Here is a 25,801-nt window from a genome sequence, read left to right on the forward strand (position 1 = left end):
GTAAAAAACTTCTTCTCATCTCCCCCCTGATTATTTTGCCAAATAGATTGTTATTCGGTAGGGGTATGAAGGGTGATAGATCAAAAGCGGGTAAATGGAGTTGAGATACAGGTCAGCCATGATCTAATTGAATGGCGGAACAGGCTCGAAAGGCTGAATGGCCTCCTCCTGTTCCTATGTTTCTATAAATGCTGCTTTTCCTGCCAGTTGCTAACATGACACCTAATTCCACCTTTACCAGACCAGAAATCAGTGAGGAACTGAAGGACTTGCTTCTCCAGATGTTGGATAAAAATCCTGACACTAGGATAACACTTCCCCAGATAAAGGTATGTTATAACCACACAATTTTAAAATGATAACACCCTGAATTACTTCAGTTGGAGTTAGTGATGGAAGAGTTATTCACTGACAGTATTTTACTTCTGTATTGTTACCATTAGTATTAGATACAAAAAATGTCTATCAGTTTAGTTGGGATACGTGGGTGCAACCTCCCATTTATCAGATCATTTACATTAAGCAAAACCATTCTGCATCCAGTTATTTCAGCAGAAACAAGCAAAACCCACGTCCGTTGGCAAGAAATGATCAAGGTCAGATTGTTAGTAACTATAAACCGCCCACTGCCCATCCTTTCAAAGCTCCCGCAAGCCATAATTAACAAAATGTTCTCACAGTGTTTCAACCACAACAGCCTAACAGCTGGCCATCAAACGGCTTCAGAGAAAATCAATTGACCTGTGATGCTCAGAGGGGAAATTTCACCTTCACTACCTGGGCGGCAATCTTGGTTTCAATAGGAAGAAGCTTGGGTGGGTTCTACATGGGGTGGGGGATATGCTCTGCCAGATTAGCCCACAGGCATTGAAAATTACCCCCTCAAGTCACATGGCCCAGAAATAGAGTGATTGTCTTGGTGCCTGACACCAGGCCTCGATCAGGAGTGGCACCGCAGACTAACTGAGGAGCTGCCCTCTTGTGTGACATACACGAGGAGCTGTTGAACTTAATGAGCAATCGCGTCAGCGGATACAAGGGACATTTTTCTTCTTGGAAAAAGATCAACGCATTGCTCTTTCGGGGAACATGCAGGACCCTTGTCTGTTTGCTTGTCTTTGTCAATGGCCCTGGTAGATGTTATCAAAAGTGACTTCATTCTCTTTGCTGATGACACCACCTTCCCAATGAGAAAAACAAGTCCCCAACTAAAGGGGTTCACACAGCTTTAGACAAAATGAGACAACAGGCAGAAAATGGTGCATCCTCTTCAGGATAGAGAAGGCTGAGTCAATAAACTTTATCCCTCAACCAACACCGCCCAAAATGGATTATCTGGTTATTTATCTTATCACTGTCTGTGGGACCTTGTTGTGCGCGAACTGTTTTCTGCGTTAGCCTCCATAAGGATAGTGACTGTACTTCAGATCTAACTCGTTGGCTGTGAAGCATTTTGGGATGTCTCAAAGATGTGAACGGGGCTCTTTAAATGCAGGTTCTTGCTTCCTCTGGGTCCCATTAGTGTGCGTAAACTGGTCAGTCCTTGTTCCTGGAGTTTATGGTGTGATCTGCACACACCGAGTGGATTGCTGCCTTGTAATTCTCCTTCAGGTATCCATTATCATCTATGTGTTACCGAGTTCTTTCCTCCTTAACTCAATTGAAAAAGATTGTCCTTGATATCATCCCACTTACTCATGGGCCAACAAGTTCTCTTCTGTTGCAAGTATTCAATGTCTTGTTAAGAAATAAGAAATAGGAGCAGGAGTAGACCATATGGCTCCTCGAGCCTGCTCCGCCATCCAATTAGATCATGGCTGATCTTCAACCCCAACTCCACTTTCCAGCCCGATCCCCATATCCCTTGATTCCCCTAGATTCCAAAAATCTATCTATCTCAGCCTTGAATATACTCAATGACTCAGCATCCACAGCCCCCTGGGGTAGAGAATTCCAAAGATTCACAACCCTCTGAGTGAAGAAATTCCTCCTCATCTCAGTCTTAGATGGCCGACCCCATATCCTGCGACTATGCCCCCTAGTTCTAGACTCTCCAGCCAGGGGAAACAACCTCTCAGCATCTACCCTGTTAAGCCCACCCAGAATCTTATATATTTCAATGAGATCACCTCTCATTCTTCTAAACTCCAGAGAGTATAGGCCCATTCTACTCAACCTCTCCTCATAGGACAACCCTCTCACCCCAGGAATTAATCTAATGAACCTTTGTTGCACCGCCTCTAAGGCAAGTATATCCTTCCTTAGATAAGGAGACCAAAACTGTACACCGTACTCCAGGTGAGGTCTCACCAAAGCTCTGTACGATTGTAGTAAGACTTCCTTAGTCTAGTACGGAAAAGAGATGGATAGATGGCTGGAAAAATTGGTCAAAGATTGGAAATTTGTAAGAAACTACGACTTTCCATCATCTTCGGCAGCCTTGATGTTCGATAAAACTTATGCTGACCTGATAGAATGATCCTTGTCAGGCTGCCGAGAATGCCCATTTCCTGCTGCTGGTCCTGGTACAGTCAAAAGCCAGACAGACCAGTGGGCTTGATGAGGATGCTGTCATCAGTACCAGGGCCCATTCTGTTCAGCATCAGAAGGATATGGCCATGGTGTCAGCCTTCTGCAAGATTCTGCAGAGGAATTGCTAGTCATACAGGGATTAAACCAAATGTCCTTGCAGAGAGGATTAATTGGAAAGTAGGGGAAGATTTAAACTTGTACGGTAGAGGGAAGGGACAGGCAAGGTAGAGGTATTGTAGAGTAGTGGTCGTGTTACTGGGCGAGTAATCCAGAGACTTTTAGTTCAAATCCCACCATGGCAGTTTGAGAATTTGAATTCCGTTTTTAAAAATCTCAAAATGAAAAGCTGGTATCAGCAAAATTGACCATGAAGCTTTCAGATTGTCGTAAAAAACCCTACTGGTTCACTAATGTCCTTTAGAGAAGGAAACCTGCCATCCTTACCCAGTCTGGCCTACATGTAAGTCCAGTCACACACCAATTTAGCTGACTATTAACTGCCCTCTGAAGTGTCCTAGCAACCCCTCAGTTATGTCAAACTGTTACAAGGTGTTTCACGAAGAAGACCCACCACAATCTTCTCAGGGCACCTAGGAATGGCCAATAAATGCCGGCCTTGCCAGTGATGCCCACATCCTGAAAATCAACAATTAAAAAACCAGCAAAGTTGATGAGCATTGATGTTAAGTGTAGATAAAGGAGACTTCAAGTGTAGCAAAAGGGAGAGGGGATATAACAAAACCAGATGACACCAGGGAGGGCAAAAGAGGGACAAACTAGCATATCTTTCTGTAACTTCTCCGTTAGCTTTGACTAGGCACACCTCCTGCTCTCGCAATCATCTCCTCAACCAACTCCCAACCAATCAACGACACCACCTTGCCCCAATGCTCATCATCATTGTACATGCACCACTCCTTTCTCTTTCTAGTGTGCTGTCATCACCTCTCCTCAAAAACCTTGACCTTTTCTCTTCACCCCCTCCAATTAACATCCCATTTCTAATTTCCCTTTCCCTTTCAAAGCCCTCATACACACCATCACTACCCAGTTCCTACCTCACCTCTCCCAAACCTTTTGTGAAGTCCTTCAATCTGCCTTCTGCCCTGCCCACAGCAGCTGGACTACCCCCATCAAACTCACCAACCACATCCACTGTGAATACAACTATGGTGTCTTTTCCTCCCCATGGTGCTTCACGTTCTATCTGTGTCCCGTCTCTGGGGATGACCCTTGAATGGCTTCACTCCTCCCTGTACCTAGATAACCAATACATATTCAGCAATGACCTCTCTTCTTGCCCCTCACAGCCACTTATTTTCCTCACTTACACGTTGCCCCTCAGGGACATTATCTGCAGACATGGGATCAGTTTCTATATACATGCAGATGACTCCCAGCTGTACTCTTCACCACTACCCTTGATTCCACCACCACCCCCGTGTTGTCAAAGTCGTGGATGGGTCAGTACATTCTCCAATTGAACATCTGGAAGACTAAAGCATCTTATTTTGCTCTCACCAAAAATCTCTGCACCCTAAGTGCTAACTCCACCCCTCTCCTGGCTGCTTGCTCAGACTGTACTAAACAGTGCGCCACCTCAGTGTCCTGTTCCATTCCAAACCGAGCTTCAAACCCCATATCCTAGGCATCATTAAGGCAGCTTGCTTCCACCTCTCCAACATCGCCCACTTCCACCCTTACCTCAGCCCCTCTCTACCCTCGCCTTACCTCACTGCTGCTGAAATCTTTATGCTTTATTCATGCCAAGAAGGTAAGTCGCAGGAATGGAGAGGGTATCATGGGCGTCCAGTTGTTGCTCTTACCTGTGGTTTCGGCAGCTGACCGGGTCCCACAAGAGAAGTAAAAGGAGTTTGGGCCTCTTCTGATCCCGGACGCTCGTCGCGCTGCCCACCGGGCGGGAAAGTTGCAGCAGTTTCCCCACTCAGGCCAGAGTTAAAATTGCAGTCGGGTCCCAATGATATCATTGGACCCCAATCTGCATATTTAAAGAAGGACCCAGCCAGCTTCAGGCAGCTGCCTTTGCCGCCTGTTCAGGAGAGCAGGAAAACTGGAAGATGGTGGGACATCGGAGGGTAAGTCAACCAGCTGATTTGAACTGCGCCCCCCTCCCCTCTGTTGACCCGATCCCACCGGCAGATAGGGTTAAAATCGCCCATGTAGTGTTTGGTTGAACGCAACACATGCTTGGCCATCTCTTGTAATCTTCACCAAAAAAGCTCCATTTGAAACACTTTTGAAATGATTTCCCCATTTGTCCAGATTTAAGGACACTGAAGGAGGCAGGTCTTTCATTACCAGAAACAGGTCTTTGAACAACTAAATTCTAAGAAGCTTGTGTGTTAATCTGTGGTTGATGTGCAGTTGCATCAGTGGGTGACGAGGGACGGGACTGATCCCCTGCCACTGGAGGAGGAACACTGCAGTGTGGTGGAAGTCACCGAGGAGGAGGTGATGAACTCAGTCAAGTTAATCTCCAGCCTCTCGACTGTGGTAAGAAAACCTTTCATTTTTAATAAAGAGACATGGAAAGATTAATGTGGCCCACAGGAGCAAGATGTTAATTTTTCTTCACCTTATCCTTACAGTTACACTTGTTAACAGAAAGGTTCCAAACTTCCATTAGTCTGAGGTGTGACATCTGCATGTTTCAGGGGCACAGATCTATTGATAGGATCTGTCCAATGGGCCAATGGAATATAAATGGAGCTAGGGTGTTGCAGTACTGCACTTCTGCCACCAGTGGTGGCCTAAGCTTCTCCTGGTAGATTCTCCTCCGCCATCCCATTCAGGGTGGGGTGGGACAGCAGCGGAGAATGAGGCACATTCTGCCGGTTGGGCCCACTGCTGCCTCCTGCGCGGGAGACGGGACCATGTCCCTGGTGTCTGCTCCAGTTACCTCCACTTCCCAGGACCACCATGTAGACGATGGTGTTAGGCTCTGGGAAGCGGCGCTAACAGCCCTAAGGTTCCCCAGCGGAGGGTGAGGGCCCTGTTGCGGCCTCCTCTCCCTCCAATCTGCCTCCAACTTACCTTCTGGCGTACACCGCGGTCTTCAGGACTCCTGTGCCCCTTTAAATGCCCGGCCACCTCACCTGGTTGCCACAGTAGCATCGACGGGATTTTGCATCCGGGCACTGGCGAGCTCCCTCTTGGCAGCAGGAAACCTGCCGGTGGCCCACAGTACATATTGGATAACCTCCGACCCAGGGAAATGGGTCAGGGCTGAGGTCGAGTCGAGGGAGTGGCCAGAAATCCCACCCGTCTGGATGTCCACTCTGAAGAGGAGAATCCAGCCCCTGCACTGCAGATAATTTGCAAAATATATCCCAGGACAGATAGGCCCTGGGCCTAGAGCCCCGATTTTAACCTAATCCGCCTTGGTTAAGATGCCTGTTTTACACATCGCCCGATTTTACTCTCCGTTGACTTCAATGAAGCATAAAATCGAGCGGGACGTAAAATGGGCGCCTGACCCAAACCCGCCTCAATCCTGCCGGTGGGTTCGATTAAAATCGGGGTTTAAGTGTCAGTAAAATCATTTTCAATCCACGGTTAGCAATGTGAACAATGTGAGAATGAAACAATATTTAAATAAAAGAACAAAATTAAGTAACATGTTGGGCATTCCATAAATTTGCTCCTTCTGTTCTGATTTTGTACGATTTTGCCCATCACCTAATTTGGAAAAGAAACCCATTGCTGTGCCTGGATGAGACGGCAGGTGGACGGTGCGATTCCAGTCTCAGTGTCTGAAATGTTCTCTCTCTTCCTGCTGATCTCCACTCTGTGCCCTTGTTGGACCAGCGAGCTGAGCTTAGTGACTCATTGTTGGATTAACTGTAGCCACCAGCCCAGGGTCTGTCACTCCATGTTGCGACACCAGACTGTAAAGTTCCCGTTTACTGGCATTGAGGTGAACAACCTCAGGCGCCAAAATTCCTCACCTCTCCCAGCAAACCCCTGCTGGGAGTCGCCTGGAAAGGCCTCAAATTCCACCACAACTCAGATACGCCAGGCCCCAGGGTTCCACTGGCGCGTCAACAGGGCCTAATAAGCAGGCCTTACCAGGGCGCCTGCATCCGAGGGCATGGGGCCCAGGGCGGAGACTCCCTACGCTGGGATTTCCAGGGTCCCCGGCCTCACAGGACCCAGTGTGAGGTTAGAGGCCACGACGTCGAGTGGGAAGTGTGCTCGGCTCCTGAAGGGCTCAAGTGGGCCTCATAGTGGGGGTGTCCAGGCCACCATCACAGCCTGGACCCCTACAGATCCCTGGGTAATGTTCTGTAACGTATTTTAATGCAGCCCCTTTACGAAAGTGGTTATTGGACGTTTTGCAAAGGTTTTTCTTGAGGGGGGAGGGGTTAAGCGATGGGCACCCGGAACCCTTGCAGATTGAGTAAGTCGTGCTGGATTTTCCGGCCTCTACTGCAAGGCAGGTGTGAGATGAACCCCTAGTGGTACAGGTGCATACTCTGGCGGAGAGAATGTAGGAGCGCGATGTTTGCAGCAGTGCCGGGAGATCCAGGGAAACAATCTTAATTTGAGGTACGATTCTCACTGAAGGCGTAGAACTGCGAAGTGACTAGATGGCACTGGGCTCTATCAGATCATGTAGCTTTACTGAGTTCCAGTGTAGGGTTATGAATGATCCTGCCACTAGAAGCCAGTTGCCAAATAGCAATATCTAATTCACTGTGCCAAATTCAACCTTGTTAGAACAGCACCTGAAGTGTCATCTCTCCTTCCATAGATCCTGGTGAAGGCCATGTTAAGGAAACGTTCCTTTGGAAACCCCTTTGAGTTTCAGAGCAGGAAAGAGGGGAGATCCATGTCTGCACCCGGAAACCTTCTCATGTGAGTGTTTCGGCCTTGAGCCTGTGTACTGGTGTAAATGCTGGTCTGAAATTAAGTACGACCCTTTGCTGCTATCCAACTCCAGAGATTTGAGCCCATAATCCAGGCTGACACTTCAGTGCAGTACTCAAGGAGTCCTGCACTGTCGGAGGTGTGTCTTTCGGATGAGACGTTAAACCGAGGCCCCCGTCTTCCCTCTCAGGTGGACGTAAAAGATCCCATGGCACTATTCGAAGAAGAGCGGGGGAGTTCTTTCCGGTCTCCTGGCCAATATTTATCGCTCAACCAACATCACTAAAACAGATTATCTGATCATTATCTCATTGCTGTTTGTGGGATCTTGCTGTGTGCAAATTGGCTGCCACGTTTCCTTCATTACAACGGTGACAACATTTCAAAAGTATTTCATTGGCTCTAAAGCGCTTTGGGACGTCCTGAGGTCAAGAAAAGAGTTATAGAAATGCAAGTCAACAGGTGCCTGCTGAAGGAATGCTGGGGGAGGTCCTAAAACTGACGAAAGACTAGCCCATATAAGGCAATGGCAGCAGCACTGAACAAATGCTTCTAACTATCATGTTATTTAGTTTGACTCCTCTGTTGTGTTGCATCTGTTAGGAACAGAAGGAGGCCATTCAGCCCCTCGAGCCTGTTCAGTTAGATCATGGCTGATCTGTATCTCAACTCCATTTACCCGCCTTTGATCAAATCACTTGATACCTTTACCCAACAAAAATCTATCGCTCTCAGTCTTGAACATTTTAATTGACTCTCAGCGTCCGCAGCCTTTTGGGGAGAGAGTTCCAGATTTCCACTAGCCTTTGTGAGAAAAAGTGCTTCCTGATTTCACTCCTGAATGGCCTGGATCTAAATTTTAAGATTAAGCCTCCTTGTTCTGGATTCTTCAACCAGAGGAGATTGTTTCTCTGTATTTACCCTATCGAATCCCTTAATCATTTTAGATACCTCGATTAGATCACCCCACAATCTTCTGCGTTCAAGGGAATACAAGCCACGTTTAACCAACTTGTCCTCATAAATTAAGCTTTTAAGCCTCTCTGTCATTCTGGTGACTCTCCTCCAAGGCCGATATATCCTTCCCGAGGTTTTTGGACAGGAGGCCACTGTAAGCAAACACACAGTTAAAGTGGACTATCCTGGGCAAGTGCTTTTAAAGAGTAAATTAATGTTCACATTGGAAAAAGAATCTCAGGGCTGGATCCCGTATAGATTGGATGGAATGCAGGTCTTTCCACTGAGCTACGTGATTGGTTAGCCCAGGAGTTGTCCAGCAAAGCTGCCTTGTTTTTGTTGTTTGTTTCTTCGTGCTTCCCATTTTATTAACATTTGTTTTTCTCGAAAAAGGTCTGTAAATTAAGTTACTTTTAAGGCAGTGCATTTGCATGCTGGACGGTGAGTCTGTTGTCATGGAAATCTTGGAGTGGGGTGTGGTGGGGGGGAGGGGTGATGGGGTCTGTTGGGGGGGGAGGGGTGATGGGGTCTGGTGGGTGGGGAGGAGGGGTGATGGGGTCTGGTGGTGGGGGAGGGGTGATGGGGTCTGGTGGTGGGGGAGGGGTGATGGGGTGTGGTGGGGGGGAGGGGTGATGGGGTCTGGTGGTGGGGGGAGGGGTGATGGGGTCTGGTGGTGGGGGGAGGGGTGATGGGGTCTGGTGGTGGGGGAGGGGTGATGGGGTGTGGTGGGGGGAGGGGTGATGGGGTCTGGTGGTGGGGGAGGGGTGATGGGGTCTGGTGGTGGGGGGGAGGGGTGATGGGGTCTGGTGGTGGGGGGAGGGGTGATGGGGTCTGGTGGTGGGGGGAGGGGTGATGGGGTCTGGTGGTGGGGGAGGGGTGATGGGGTCTGGTGGTGGGGGAGGGGTGATGGGGTCACCCAATGGCCTGGCTGCATATCCACGTTGTCCAGTAGAAATCACTGACTGGCCACAGGTGTTGCTATGGCGACACTGTTTTAGCCATTCACTAATTTTAGTAGAAAACATCATTCACATACTACAGGGAAATGTACTTCACATGTGGATATTTACTTAACAAACATCTCTTTTTAAATTTCAAAATATGCTTTATTTCATAGAATTTAAAGGTACACACTGTTCAAAGTAAATATCACAATTCCAAACCAGTACAATTCAAAACAAAACACTACAGATCGTACACAAAGCAATCTCATTATTACAGTTCAAACACAGTATTTCTTATGACTCACAGTGTACAATACAAGGTGGGGTGGCCTTACACGGTGGCCTTTCCCCATAGAGCCTTTGCGTAGGCCGCACCTAACTTCAGTGCGTCCCGCAGCACGTACTCCTGGACCTTGCAGTGTGACAGTCAGCAACACTCGGTCATGGACAGCTCCTTCAGCTGGTAGACCAGCAGGTTTCGGGCAGACCAAAGGGCCTCCTTCACCGAGTTGATGGCCTTTCAGACGCAGGTGATATCTGTCTCGGTGCGCGTCCCGGGGAACAGCCCGTAGAGCACGGCGTCCTGTGTTACTGAACTGTTGGGGATGAATCAGCACAGATACCAACGCATCTCTCTCCACATCCTCTGCGGGAAGGGGCAGCCCATCAGGAAGTGGACGACGGTCTCCTCCCCCCACAGCCTCGGGGGCAGCTCACAGTGGTGTTGAGGTTCCGTGCGTGTTGGAAGGACCGCACAGGGAGGGCCTTTCTCACCACCATCCAGGATTCATCCTGGTGCCTGTTGGTCTGTTCCGGCGACGAGACGTTCTGCCAAGTGGCAACGACCGTCTGGTCAGGAAAGAAACCGATCGAGTCCACCCTCTCCGTTCCTTGCAGGACTCCAAGAAGGTTTTGTGTTGACCAGTGTCTGATGGCCTTGTGGTCGAAGGGGCTCCTCCTCAGGAACTTCTCCACCTGGGACAGGCCTGGGGGGACGGTCCAGCTGGACGAGATATCCTGCACCTGCTTGGCTAGCGTGGACAGACCCAGCCTTCTCAGTCTGTTGCACAGGTAGAAACTCAGCACGTAGTGACACTTGGTGTTTGCGCAATGGGGCTCAACACACATCCTGAGGCAGCCACACACACAGCAGCATTGGGGACGCTCTTCCCCCCACTTTGTCTGGGGGCTTGTACGTGTGAACCTGCAGACCTGTGCTGCCTTGGACCTCCAGACTATGTGGAAGATAGCTCGGGTGATTATGACGGCGGAGTTGTGGGGAATGGGCCAGACCCTGGCCACATAGAGCAACACCACGGGCATTAGCTGCGCCTCTAGCCAAGCTGTTCCAGTACAGCTACAACACTAGCATCTACCCGACAATGTGGAAAATTGTCCAGGTATGTCCTGTCCACAAAAAGCAGGACAAATCCAATCCGGCCAATTACCGCCCCATCAGTCTACTCTCAATCATCAGCAAAGTGATGGAAGGTGTCATCGACAGTGCTATCAAGCGGCACTTACTCACCAATAACCTGCTCACCGATGCTCAGTTTGGGTTCCGCCAGGACCACTCGGCTCCAGACCTCATTACAGCCTTGGTCCAAACATGAACAAAAGAGCTGAATTCCAGAGGTGAGGTGAGAGTGACTGCCCTTGACATCAAGGCAGCATTTCACCGAGTGTGGCACCAAGGAGCCCGAGTAAAATTGAAGTCAATGGGAATCAGGGGGAAAACTCTCCAGTGATTGGAGTCATACCTAGCTCAAAGGAAGATGGTAGTGGTTGTTGGAGACCAATCATCTCAGCCCCAGGACATTGCTGCAGGAGTTCCTCAGGGCAGTGTCCTAGGCCCAACCATCTTCAGCTGCTTCATCAATGACCTTCCCTCCATCATAAGGTCAGAAATGGGGATGTTCGCTGATGATTGCACGGTGTTCAGTTCCATTCGCAACCCCTCAGATAATGAAGCAGTCTGTGCCCGCATGCAGCAAGACCTGGACAACATCCAGGCTTGGGCTGATAAGTGGCAAGTAACATTTGTACCAGACAAATGCCAGGCAATGACCATCTCCAACAAGAGAGTGTCTAACCACCCCCCTTGACATTCAACGGCATTACCATCGCCAAATCCCCCACAATCAACACCCTGGGGGTCACCATTGACCAAAAACTGAACTGGACCAGCCATATAAATACTGTGGCTACAAGAGCAGGTCAGAGGCTGGGTATTCTGCGGCGAGTGACTCACCTCCTGACTCCCCAAAGCCTTTCCACCATCTGCAAGGCACAAGTCAGGAGTGTGATGGAATACTCTCCACTTGCCTGGATGAGTGCAGCTCCAACAACACTCAAGAAGCTCGACGCCATCCAGGACAAAGCAGCCCGCTTGATTGGTACCCCATCCACCACCCTAAACATTCACTCCCTTCACCACCGGCGCACAGTGGCTGCAGTGTGTACCATCCACAGGATGCACTGCAGCAACTCGCCAAGGCTTCTTCGACAGCACCTCCCAAACCCACGACCTCTACCACCTAGAAGGACAAGGGCAGCAGGCGCATGGGAACAACACCACCTGCACGTTCCCCTCCAAGTCACACACCATCCCGACTTGGAAATATATCGCCGTTCCTTCATTGTCGCTGGGTCAAAATCCTGGAACTCCCTTCCTAACAGCACTGTGGGAGAACCGTCACCACACGGACTGCAGCGGTTCAAGAAGGCGGCTCACCACCACCTTCTCAAGGGCAATTAGGGATGGGCAGTAAATGCCGGCCTCGCCAGTGACGCCCACATCCCATGAACGAATAAAATAAACTACACACATTATCATCAGGATCCTGCCGGTTATGACGAGGGATCGCCCCCACCCACATACCAAGCTTTTGTTAGGCCTTGGCGATCCACTCCTCCCAAATCTTTGTGCAGGCCAGATCCCCAGTACCTTCAGGTAGTCGGACCTGATGATTAAGGGGACAAAGGACCTGGCCTCCCACGTGCCAAAGAACATGGCCTTGCTTTTGCTTCGGTTAACTCTGGCCCCCAAGGCCAGCTCAAAACGGTCGCAGATGCCCATCAGTGTGTGGATTGACAGCTGATCGGAGCAGAAGACGGTGACATCATCCATGTACAGGGAGGCCTTCACCTGAGACCCTCCGCTGCCCGGGGTCATCACCCCCCCCGATACCTGCGTCCTTCCTGATGGACGCAGCAAACGGCTCGATACAACATACGAACAGGACCGCGATACAACGGCTCGATACAACATATGAACAGTCAGGCAGGACAGCCCTGCCTGACTCAAGTTCTGATGGGAAAGCTCTCCAACTCCCACCCGTTGATTAGGACTGCGCTATGGATGTCCGCGTAGAACAGTCGGATCCAATCGCAGATTCCCCCCCCCCAAAACCCATTTTGGAGAGCACTTCCATCATGTACATCTGGGATATTCTGTCCTGGCTGATGAGGCAGGTGTTCACCCCCCTGTCCTGCATGTAGGCAATCACGTCCCTGAGCGGCGGAAGGCTATCAGAGATCCTCCTGCCGGGTACAGTACAGGTCTAATCAGGGTGGATCACCCGCTGCAGAGCAGGCTTGAGCATGTTGGTGATGGCCTCAGACAGAATCTTGTCGTCGACATTTAGGAAGGAAATGGGTCGCCAATTTTTGATTTCTTCCCTCTCCCCCTTCTGCTTGTAGATGAGGGTAATGATGCCTTTCCTCATGGACTCTGACATGCTGCCTGCCAGAAGCATACCTCATACACTTCCAGTAGGTCTGGGCCTATCCAGTCCCACAGAGCCGAGTACACTCGACCGATAAACCATCACTTCCGGGAGTTCTCCTCTTTTCCAAGGACCGGACGGCCTTTGTCAGCTGTCCAAGGTCAGTGGCCGATCCATGCTCACCACTTGCTGTCCCCAAAGACTTCCATGATAGAGGACTGGGAGGCCATGCTGTCTGTGGGCTTCGCGTTGTACAGCCTGGCATAAAAGAATTTGCTGATATTCAGTATGCCGACCTGCGAAGACGTGACCGAGCTGTCTTCCTCCTTCAGGCTGCTGATCACAGAGGTCTCTCTGGAAGAAGAAGTGCGAGCACTTCTCGCCCTGCTCCACGGAGTGGACTCTGGACCGGAAGATGATCTTTGAGGCCTCGGAGGCGAAGAGCGAGGCTTGCTGGCCCTTCACCTCTCGGAGTTCCATCGACTGCAGCTGGAGCAGATCCTGCATTATTTTCTGGATACACTTCCCTCTGTTTCTCTCTCGCTTTCTGAACGCCTTTGAGGTTGAAGAACCTCTTGATGTTGGCCTTGATCGCTTCCCACCAAAGCACCGTGGAGTTGAAGAGCGGTTTCACCGTTCTCCAACCTGTGTAATCCCTCTTTAGTTCCTCGATGTTCTCCGGGGTCAACAGTCTCACGTTCAGCTTCCATATCCCACTGCCCACTCTCTGGCCTTCCTGCAATTGACAGTCGACCAGTAGGAGGCAGTGGTCAGAGAAGAACACTGGCTGGACATCGGTGGATCTGACCTTGAGCACTGGGACACAAATAGGAAGTCTCTCCTGGAACGGACGGACCTGTCTGGTCTGGACCAGGTGTATCTCTGCGGCGCTCCATCTGCAGGGTTGCTGAAGACGTTGAGAAGCTTTGTGTCTTTCACCGCCTCTATCAGGAGTTTGGACGTGGTGTCCAGTATACCACCGTCCCTGCTGGATCGTCCAGCCGCATCGATGGTGCAGTTGAAGTCTCCAGTGAGAACGATCGGTCTGGAGGCCGCCAGCAGTATTGGGAGATGCTGGAAGATCTCCACCCGCTCGCTCCTGAGGGTCAGGGCATGCCCATTGATCAGCCGGAGCGGGGCGTGCTTGTACAGAACGTCTGCTACGAGCAGGCGGCCCCCCACCACCTCCTTAACCTCAGTGATGCAGCGGTTCAAGAAGGCGGCTCACCACCACCTTCCCAAAGGCAATTAGGGATGAGCAATAAATGCCGGCCTCGCCAGCGACGCCCACATCCCATGAACGAATAAAAAAAAAGTGACCTCCTCGCAGCAGAATCCCCAGGCCCGAGGAACGAGTATCGTTGCCTCCTGACCTGAATACTGCCCGTGAGTCCACGTGCGTGACCACTGCCGATAGTTGCTGAGGTGCAGGATCCCGCACTCCTGCAAGAACAGCAGGTCCTTCTTGACCCTGGACAGGTAGTCCAGGGTCAGGGCACATCGCGTAGTCGATTTGATGCTACGCACATTTATGAATCCAATTTTTAAATCCATTTTAAAATAAAAAAGGAAACAAAACATTCAGGTCTTAATATTGCATCTGCCCGGGGTCTACTTTACTGTCCATTTGGGACCCTGGGTCCAGATTCTGCATTTGTGTGGTGTGCAGAAACTTCTGGACGGTCCTTGGGCTGAAGAAGGAGACCCGTCCTCCATTGGGGGAGGGTCTTCGCTCAAGGGTCGACGGCGGGGTCTCGTGGGGTGGTGTGTCCTTGAGATCCACAACCAGGTCCGTCGCCGATGATTCACTCTCCACCTCTGTCGTGCTGCTCCTGGTTGTCTGGAGTTGGGGGACCTCGCTCTCTGCGTTGCTGCTCCCGGCTTCCCGGAGTTGGGATGTGCTGGGCACATCGCTGCTCCTGGTGCCCTGGACCTGAGTGTTGCTGCTCCCAGGTTCCTGGAGTTGGGGCGCATTGTCGGTGTCGCTGGTCACCGTCGCATTTTGCCTCTTCCTTTGATGAAGGTGGGGTTTCCCCCCCTTTCCTTGGTTGTTGTCCGAAGAATGGTCGCTGTTGTCTGTTGGGGACTCTAAGCTCCTCTTGCTTTACTTAACAAACATCTACCACCATTCAGTAACCGAGGAAGTAAAACTCTCACAATGATCAAAATACGCTCACACACTCTGCTTTTCATTTCACCATTTTACAACAAACGCACAAAAAGGTTAAAGTTCACATGCAGGCGCCCTGCGAATATGAACGTAGAGACCTCATGCCTGATGACAGTGTCTATTACTCATTTTTTATTCAGTAATCAGAATTGCAATTAGCCACATCTGGAGTCTCAATTAGCCACATGTGGCTAGTGGCTAACGTATTGGACAACACTGACTTAGAACAGCAAACTGTAATTGGTCCAAATTGGAGCTCCCTGGCCCACATCTTCATCACTTTACTAAAGACTGCAAACACGACACTTTTATGCCATCTCTCTACATGTGAGACAGTTGGACCTTTGATCTCACTGAACTTTGCACTCAGGAGATCATTAAATATAGTGGGATCTTCATTAATCGTAAACAGGTGAGAATTTAGTTAAAATAGTTATAAAGTAGCTTCAAGGAAATAGAATATTTACAGAGCTAGTTTCAAATTACCATATTTACTATATAACCAGCAGATGTCCCATGCCGTTGCTCGTAGCGAGTCGGAGGGTGGGTCATTTTATAACAGTGGGAGTGATATGCTGTTCAATAAACCATCGCCTCGAACTTCCGCGGAGGTCTCCTGTCTGTTGTTTCTCTCTGGTTTCCATCGATCTTCCATCGAAGTTACAGTGGGAGATCGGAAACCCCTCCCCGTCCCGGCAAAAATTCTATCCCAATGGATTATCAGGGCCATTGAGTAATTGTGGAAAAATCTCTTGCATGGGATTCCGGGACTTATGGCAGTGTCTTGCAGGTTAAATTCAGGAACAAATAATTTTTCCATGAAAACCAGAATGAGTGGTCATGATTATTCTTATATTTTCCTTAAACTGTGCGTTCAGTGTTTGTCTGTAACCTTCTTTTAAACCCCTGCCTTACACAGAAAGGTGATGGGAAGATGTTGTCAGTTCTAAGTAGGTAGGAAGTGTACAGTAATAATGGGGTTTTTGGGAGGGCATGTGGGTTTAGTTATTCTGGGGGAGGGTGACGCAGGATTTGGTGAAACTGGGGTGGTGGTGTTGGGTTTAGTGGTGGGGGGGTGTTGAATTTTGTGGAACGGGGGTGTTGCAGTCTGGTGGGATGGGCACTCAGAGTGGGAGTAGCAGAGTGTGGGAAATGGTGGAAAATTTTGGCACGGTGTCAGCCTTGGCTCAGTCGGTAGCACTCTCACCTCTGAGTCAGAAGGTCGTGGGTTCAAGTCCTACTCCAGAGCCTTGAGCATATAATCTAGGCTGACTCTTCCGTGCACAATTGAGGGAGTGCTGCACTGTCGGAGGTGCTGCCTTTCAGATGAGATGTTAAACCGAGGCCCCGTATGCCCTTTCAAGTGGGCGCAAAAGATCCCATCGTGCTAGTTCGAAGAAGAGCAGGGGAGTTCTCCCAGTATCCTGGCCAATATTTATCCCTCAACCAACATCACTAAAACAGATTATCTGGTCATTTATCTCATTGCTGCTTGTGGGATCTTGCTGTGCACAAATTGGCCGCCATGTTTCCTGCAATACAACACTTCAAAAGCCCTTCCTTGGTTGTGAAGCACTTTGGGAGGCCCTGAGGTCATGAAAGGTGCTAAAGAAATGCAACACTTTCACTATTAGTGGTAAATGATAATAGTGGGATGGAGAGGGTGGGGACAGGGTGGAGGGTGTGTGAGAGCGATGTGTGTGAGTGTGAGAGAGGAGGTGAGTGCTGAGGTGTGGCTGAAGTAAAGTGGGTTTTTGGGATTTGAGAGTAGTGGAAGTCTTTTCGGGATATGGATATATTGGAGAGGAGGTTATGGGATCTCTCAATCTCTCTCTCCTCCAATCTCTGCCTTTCTCTCTCCGAGCTTTCCCACTCTCTTCCTCCAATTCTTCTCCGTCCTCCATGTTTCTTCTGTCCTCTCCCCTGATTTTTCTCCCCACATTTCTGTGTCCTCCCCTGTGACCTCTCCCCTTTCCCTCCCTCTCTCCCTCGCTCGCTGCCTCTCTCTGTAACCCACAGCCCATCCATCCCAGTGTAAGTGCCGCTAGCAGCCCCCAATACGCTGACCCCCACCAGAGTTTATGGGGTCAGAGGGAGGTCACTTTATTGGCATACCACGGGCGGGAGCAGGACTATTTACAGTGTAAGTGGAGACCTTTGACTATATCCTTGCAAATAAATCATGGCGACCCTTAACGTGTCAAGGCCTGGGAGAAGGTGCAGAGGAGATTTACTAGAATGGTACCAGGGATGAGGGACTTCAGTTATGTGGAGAGACTGGAGAAGCTGGGATTGTTCTCCTTCGAGCAGGGAAGGTTAAGGGGAGATTTGATAGAGGTGTTCAAAATCATGAAGGGTTTTGATAGAATAAACAAGGAGAAACCGTTACCACTGGCAGGAGGGTCAGAAACCAGAGGGCACGGATTTAACGTTTTTGTCACATTCCACATCATCGCCCAGAGTTAATACTAACCCCATGGTCTTTGCTGATTTTGTAACTCACATTTCCATCACCGAACATAGGAACAGGAGGAGGCCATTCAACCCCTCGAGCCTCTTCTGCCATTCAGTTAGATCATGGCCGATCTGTACATGAACTCCATTTACCCACCTTTGCTCCCTATCCCCCGATACCCTTACCCAATAAAAATCTATCACTCTCAATCTTGCAATTTCAATTGACCCCCAGCATCCACAGCCTTTTGGGGGAGTGCGTTGCAGATTCCCACTCCCCTTTGTGTGAAAAAGTGTTTCCTGACAGCACCCCTGAACGGCCTAGCTCTAATTTTAAGGTTATGCCCCCTTGTTCTGGACTCCCCCACCAGAGGAAATGGTTTCTCTGGGCTAGATTTTGACCTTGTGCGATAGTGTAAAACGGGTTGCCGATTCGCTATCACCCGTCTTACACTAAAGTCAAAATCTCCCCCCCTCTGTATCAAATTCCTTTATCTTATTAGTGCTTAATCACCACTTGTATTTTGCAAATAACTCCGTGGTCTCTTCACAGAGTTTTATTTTATTTGTTGCACTCCCAAAACCTCAATTAAAAGGGCCTTCAGAATCTTCATATTTTTATTGCTTTGCTCTTGGAATGCTGGAGCACTGGCAAGTCCATCCCTAGTTGCCCTGAGGGAATTAAGATGATGGAAATGTGAGTTACAAAATCAGCAAAGACCATGGGGTTAGTATTAACTCTGGGCGATGATGTGAAATGTGACAGAAACTTTAAATCTGTGACCTCTGGTTTCTGACCCTCCTGCCAGTGGTAATGGTTTCTCCTTATTTACTCTATCAAAACCCTTCATGATCTTGATCACCTCGATCAAATCTCTCCTTAACCTTCCCTGCTCGAAGGAGAACAATCCCAGCTTCTCCAGTCTCTCCACATAACTGAAGCCCCTCATCCCTGGTACCATTCTAGTAAAATCTCCTCTGCACCTTCTCCAAGGCCTTGACACATTAAGAGTCTCCATTAATTATTTGCATGGATATAGTGCAAAGGTCTAGAGCCACAACTAGGCCAGACTGGGTAAGGACAGCAGGTTTCCTTCCCTTAAGGACAGTTGGATTTTTACGACAATCTGACAGCTTCACTTTTATTAATACCAGCTTTTTATTTCCAGGTTTTTTAAACTCAATTCAAATTCACGGTGGGATACGAACACATGTTCTCTGGATTATTAGTTGGGGCCTCTGGATTACTATCGTTCACCACCATACCTCTCAAGTGAGGTGTACCGGCCAGCTGAAGGGTGCATGTGGCCAGGCCAGGGAAGATGAGGTGATTTTTTTTCAAAGGGGTCAGAAAATAATTTCTCAGGTGGTGGAACTGGGTCCACCCCCCCCCACTGAATGGTAGCAGGGGCTGGAGTTTCTGGCTTATGTGGGTGGGCTGGTGCTCGAGATGTGCCTGTAATGATGCAGGGGTTTGCTGGGTCCGTGCTAATTTTCACCCTCCCTCCACCACTGACTCCTGCGGTGGGGAAATCCAGAACAAGGGGGCATAATCTTAAAATTAGAGCCAGGCCATTTAGGAATGGGTATCAAGGGACATGGATCAAAGGCAGGTAAATGGAGTTGAGGTGCAAATCAGCCATGATTTGATTGAATGGCAGAACAGGCTCGATGGGCTGAGTGGCCTACTCCTGTTCCTATGTTTCTTCACACATCCCAAAGCTTGACGTGCTTCAGAGGAACAGGGAGCACTTCTGGGCATTTTACAATACGATCCATCCAGGTCAATCTTGCTCCTGCCTTCCTGCTGTCAACTTCAAACCTGCCTCTCACTCTGACCCTACCCGCTCAATATAGTGCTTAAACTGCACTTCTATCTGCATTGATCAAACCGATCCCCATACCTCACTCATTACCTCTACGCTCTATTTGCTCTTCCATTGCTGCTTCTGTTTATCTTTCCTCCATTTCCACCCTTTTGCTGCCTCTTGGTAGCCTTGTTTTTGGAATGGCAGGGAAAGCTTCAAGGGCTGGCTGATCTTGGCACGATGAGCTCCAGGAAAGGGAATAGGCCACTTTCATAAGCACTGAGAATTCTGGGAGCAGTCCTGCTGCCATGACACTCCCTGTCTTGACGAAGAGCAGGAGTAGTGACGGTGGAAGGAGCAAGCTCAGATTGAGCTTTAAGGTGATTGGCAAAAGAACCAAAGGTAACATGAGGAAAAAATGTTTTACACAGCGAGTGGTTATGATTTGGAATGCACTGCCCGAGGGGGTGGTGGAGGCAGATTCAATCATGGCCTTCAAAAGGGAACTGGATAAGTACTTGAAAGGAAAAAATTCGCAGGGCTACGGGGATAGGGCGGGGGAGTGGGACTAGCTGGATTGCTCTTGCATAGACCTGGTGTGAACTCGATGGGCCGAATGGCCTCCTTCCGTGCTGTAACCTACGATTCTATGAGTGAGTAGAGGTGGAATTTAAACTTACACGAGGCAAGGAAAAGTGAAAATCTTACAATATGACTTTGTTACACTTTACACAAGAAAAAGAAAGTGTTGTTAAAACTCTCAGCAAGAAATAGTTTGTGTCATTTCTATCAGCAAAGAAGCATCTCTCCTGGCCACAAGTCAATGAGTACCTTTGAGGAAGGTTTTGTTTATACCTTAGAGGTTGTGTTCAGTTCAGATGAAGAGGATTCCGACATCAGTGGGTCCTGTCTATGTAAACAATGTGACTTTGGGTTCTGTTTCTTCTCTGATGTCTAACTACGTTTGAGTGGCTATGTGACATTGGGGCCAGCTGTAAGGATTGGAAGTTCCCTCAGGTTATTGGTTAGCAAGTGAGAGAAGACTCACAGCCAAATTATTTCATTCTCTATTACTCCAGGGCTTTGAAGAGACTGGAGTTGCAATGTCGGTCACAAAAGGGAGTCTTGTGTACTGGCCGTACATCTCCACTTTATCCCAGAGTGGATGAATGGTTGGAGACAGACTTCCGAGAGAGGGGACCGCCTGAGTACCTATGAGGTCTACTTTGATTGACCATCCTGTAGCCAGAAGCTCCCTGACACTGGGTTTAAGTACAGCATGATTTTACTAATTCACCAGTCCTCACTACTGTGTGGGCGGAGGTTAAGGAAGGAGTCCGTGAGTTGTCTCTCCCACATAATAATGCTTTGGCAAGGATATGAGCTGTTTAAAATGCTTCAGAGAATCGCTAAAGCTCTCTTCACTTTAATTGTTTTGAAAGGGATTACTGAAAGTTACACAATGTGTTATAATCTAGATAAAATCTGCCCAGTTCAATCTTGCTTCTGATAATCTTACTCCTTAATAAACTTGACTTGTAGATTTTAGCCTGAGACATATGGCCTGTCAGAATGCTATTTGCCCATTAGTCAGGGAAATCAGGAGGGTAGAGTGAGATGCCACATCATTTCATGGTGAGAAAGGTTCATTATTTGTCCTCTGTCCGGCTATTCTAGATTACTTTGCATATACGATCGTGTTTCTGTTGACAGATGGTGAAGGCTTGTCTTTAGAAGCAGTGTTTGGGCATAAGTATCTGGAGAGAGTTTGAATCATAAAAGGTGACGTTAAAAGCAGATTTATCGAAAGTCGTAGAGGAATGCAGAGATCTCGGAGGGTCGTGGGGCTGGAGGAAGTTACAGAGATAGGGAGGGTCGAGGCCATGGAGGGATTTGAAACACAAGGATGAGAATTTTAAAATGGAGGCATTGGTGGACTGGGAGCCAATGTGAGTCAACGAGCACAGGGGTGATGGGTGAACGGGACTTGGTGCAAGTTAGGATACGGGCAGTGGAGGTTTGGATGAGCTTCGGTTTATGAAGGGTGGAAGACTAGATTCTTTCTATTTATTGTTCCCTGCTTGCCCTTAACCAGCTGGTTTTGAAATAACTCTCCATGCAGGATGACACACTTTAGCAGATCAGTGTGGTACTGAACAGCTCAGCAACAGTGTTCTAGAGGAGAAAATTAGCATGGAATTATCTGAAGAAACAAAATGGGCATCAGGGAAGGAGAGCATGATAATTATGGGGCATCCTGATTATCATAATTAAATAGGGGGGATGAGTAAATGGAGCTAACACAGGTCTACCCCTTGACACCGTCTGCTGGAAGAGAGGCCAGGAAAAAGCTTTATTTAATTGGAAAATTGAGAGATAAGCAAACAGTGATCATAATGCAATTAGATGCGATACTGTGAGTACAAGGTTACTAAATAAAGATCTCAGATTTCAGGAAAGGCGTTTTTGGAGCTATGGGCCTCAAGGAGGTAAGAAAAATTTGAGAAAATGGTTCGCAGGGTGAAGCTACAAACATGAATAAAATAATATAATATATCAGTGCAGTACTGAGGGAGTGTTGCACTGTCGGAGGGTCAGTACTGAGGGAGTGCGGCACTGTCAGAGGGTCAGTACTGAGGGAGTGTTGCACTGTCGGAGGGTCAGTACTGAGGGAGTGCGGCACTGTTGGAGGGTCAGTACTGAGGGAGTGTTGCACTGTCGGAGGGTCAGTACTGAGGGAGTGTTGCACTGTCGGAGGGTCAGTACTGAGGGAGTGTTGCACTGTCGGAGGGTCAGTACTGAGGGAGTGTTGCACTGTCAGAGGGTCAGTACTGAGGGAGTGCGGCACTGTCAGAGGGTCAGTACTGAGGGAGTGCGGCACTGTTGGAGGGTCAGTACTGAGGGAGTGTTGCACTGTCTGAGGGTCAGTACGGAGGGAGTGTTGCACTGTCAGAGGGGCAGTACTGAGGGAGCGCTGCACTGTCGGAGGGTCAGTACTGAGGGAGTGCGGCACTGTCGGAGGGTCAGTACTGAGGGAGTGTTGTACTGTCGGAGGGTCAGTACTGAGGGAGTGCGGCACTGTCGGAGGGTCAGTACTGAGGGAGCGCTGCACTGTCAGAGGGTCAGTACTGAGGGAGTGCGGCACTGTTGGAGGGTCAGTACTGAGGGAGTGCGGCACTGTCAGAGGGTCAGTACTGAGGGAGTGTTGCACTGTCGGAGGGTCAGTACTGAGGGAGTGTTGCACTGTCGGAGGGACAGTACTGAGGGAGTGTTGCACTGTCAGAGGGTCAGTACTGAGGGAGTGCGGCACTGTTGGAGGGTCAGTACTGAGGGAGTGTTGCACTGTCGGAGGGTCAGTACTGAGGGAGTGCTGTACTGTCAGAGGGTCAGTACTGAGGGAGTGTTGCACTGTCGGAGGGACAGTACCGAGGGAGTGCGGCACTGTCGGAGGGTCAGTACTGAGGGAGTGTTGCACTGTCGGAGGGTCAGTACTGAGGGAGTGCTGTACTGTCAGAGGGTCAGTACTGAGGGAGTGCGGCACTGTCGGAGGGTCAGTACTGAGGGAGTGTTGCACTGTCGGAGGGTCAGTACTGAGGGAGTGCTGTACTGTCAGAGGGTCAGTACTGAGGGAGTGCGGCACTGTCGGAGGGTCAGTACTGAGGGAGTGTTGCACTGTCGGAGGGTCAGTACTGAGGGAGTGCGGCACTGTCGGAGGGTCAGTACTGAGGGAGTGCTGTACTGTTGGAGGGTCAGTACTGAGGGAATGCTGTACTGTCGGAGGGTCAGTACTGAGGGAGTGTTGCACTGTCGGAGGGTCAGTACTGAGGGAGTGTTGTACTGTCGGAGGGTCAGTACTGAGGGAGTGCGGCACTGTTGGAGGGTCAGTCCTGAGGGAGTGTTGCACTGTCAGAGGGTCAGTACTGAGGGAGTGCGGCACTGTTGGAGGGTCAGTACTGAGGGAGTGCGGCACTGTCAGAGGGTCAGTACTGAGGGAGTGCGGCACTGTTGGAGGGTCAGTCCTGAGGGAGTGTGGCACTGTCGGAGGGTCAGTACTGAGGGAGTGTGGCACCATCAGAGGGACAGTAATGAGGGAGCATTGCACTGTCGGAGGGTCAGTACTGAGGGAGTGCTGCATTGTCGGAGGGTCAGTACTGAGGGAGTGCTGCACTGTCGGAGGGTCAGTACTGAGGGAGAGCTGCACTGTCGGAGGGGCAGTTCTGAGGCAATGCGGCACTGTCAGAGGGGCAGTACTGAGGGAGTGCTGCATTGTCGGAGGGGCAGCACTGAGGGAGTGCTGCACTGTCAGAGGGGCAGTACTGAGGGAGTGTTGCACTGTCGGAGGGTCAGTACTGAGGGAGTGTGGCACCATCAGAGGGACAGTACTGAGGGAGCGCCGCACTGTCGGAGGGTCAGTACTGAGGGAGTGCTGCATTGTCGGAGGGTCAGTACTGAGGGAGTGCTGCACTGTCGGAGGGGCAGTTCTGAGGCAATGCGGCACTGTCAGAGGGGCAGTACTGAGGGAGTGCTGCACTGTCAGAGGGGCAGTACTGAGGGAGCGCTGCACTGTCGGAGGGGCAGCACTGAGGGAGTGCTGCACTGTCAGAGGGGCAGTTCTGAGGGAGTGCTGCACTGTCAGAGGGGCAGCACTGAGGGAGCGCTGCACTGTTGGAGGGTCAGTACTGGAAGAGTGTTGCACTGATTGGACAGGCAGTACTGAGCGAGTGTCGCACTGTCAGATGTGCTGTCTTTTGGATAAGATATTAAATTGAGGCCCTGTCTGCCCTCTCAGGTGGTCATAAGCGATCCCATGGCACTATTCAAATAAGTGCTTGGGAGTTCTCCCAGTTTCCCGGGGCCAACATATGGCCCTCAACCAACATCACTAAAACAGATTATCCGGTCATTAATTCATTACTGTTTATAGGACCTTGCTGTGCACAAATTTGCTGCCGCGTTTCCTACATTACAACTTCAAAAAGTACTTTGAGATGTACTGAGGTTGTGAAAGGCGCTATATAAATGCAAGTCTTTCTTGCTAAATAGGGTACGAATGAGTATATAGTGTGTAGAAGTAAAGGTGTACGAAAGGAGAGACCCTAAGGGTTAGAGATAGCGGAAGAAAACCACAGAAAACTTCTCTCAGATTTAAAAAATCTAGAACAATTAAAAACTACAACAAGCCGCGGTGACAGGAGATCAGAAAAAGAGGTGATAAGAGAGATTAGTCAGGAATGTGTGAATGTTGATATTGGTGCCGAGACACTATCATTCATTCTATATTGGTGCTGAGACACTATCATTCATTCTATATTGGTGCTGAGACACTATCATTCATTCTATATTGGTGCTGAGACACTATCATTCATTTGTGAGGGGTACACCCAGCTAAACAGATGTTGGATCTGCTGAAACCTCCAGTTAGATGGATGCTAACTCCCCTATCACCGACACGACTTGCTCCGTTCTCAGATTCTGGCCCCTCATTTTGGCTGGCATGTAGCTTGCTCAAAAAACATCCTACAGGTACATGAGGTGACACTACAACATGCAGATGTGAGGGGATTGCTACCTGTTATCCGACTTCCGCTGCATATTGCAGCCCCCGCACTTTGTTTCTCTTTATATTTATTCTTGGCATGTGGGCATCACTGACGAGACCGGCATTTATTGCCCATCCCTAGTTGCCCCTTGAGAAGGTGGTGGTGAGCCGCCTTCTTGAACCGCTGCAGTCCGTGTGGTGACGGTTCTCCCACAGTGCTGTTAGGAAGGGAGTTCCAGGATTTTGACGCAGCGACGATGAAGGAACGGCCAATATATGTCCAAGTCGGGATGGTGTGTGACTTGGTGTGGGGGTGATTGAAAGCACCAATTTTTCTAACCACACTTCCACACACTGAGAATGTTTCATTCACGCTTTAAGTACATTGTAAGACACTATTACATTGGTCCTTTTAATTCAGATTCCCGGAGACCTGTGTCCAGGAGCCTAAGTCTAGTGTTTATGCGGTTGAACCTGATTTCCATAGACTAGCGGCAGACTTGTCGATCGAGTTCTGTCAGGTTCTACATGTTTGTCTAGGAAAACAAATTTAACACCATAGATACTGGGAGTGGCTAATGGATTCTGGGCTCCTGGATCTTCAATTAAAAGTACTTCAGAATCTTGACATATCTCATCCTCATGAGCAGAGATTCTCACACTTACACACACGATAGATCACGGGCAGTTTACAACCTGGAAGGTTACACCATTGAAAGGGCAAGTAGGCCACAGAAATACTTGATTTAAAGATTGTCCTCCCTTAGTCTGCAGTTAAA

The 25,801-nt window shown here is 49.4% G+C and overlaps 1 protein-coding gene across 5 annotated transcripts in view; it reads left to right on the forward strand.

Annotated features, from left to right (window-relative positions):
• Positions 1-25,801, forward strand: part of camkk1a (calcium/calmodulin-dependent protein kinase kinase 1, alpha a) — a 242,381-nt gene that overhangs the window by 199,069 nt on the left and 17,511 nt on the right. For all 5 annotated transcript variants that reach the window (XM_068007926.1, XM_068007925.1, XM_068007923.1 and 2 more), the window contains 3 exons: positions 242-329; positions 4,918-5,046; positions 7,307-7,410. In XM_068007926.1, coding sequence (XP_067864027.1) covers positions 242-329; positions 4,918-5,046; positions 7,307-7,410 — 321 coding nt within the window. The remainder of the gene's footprint in view (positions 1-241; positions 330-4,917; positions 5,047-7,306; positions 7,411-25,801) is intronic.

Source organism: Heptranchias perlo, chromosome 28, assembly GCF_035084215.1.
Source record: "Heptranchias perlo isolate sHepPer1 chromosome 28, sHepPer1.hap1, whole genome shotgun sequence".
Classification (NCBI taxonomy): Eukaryota; Metazoa; Chordata; class Chondrichthyes; order Hexanchiformes; family Hexanchidae; genus Heptranchias; species Heptranchias perlo.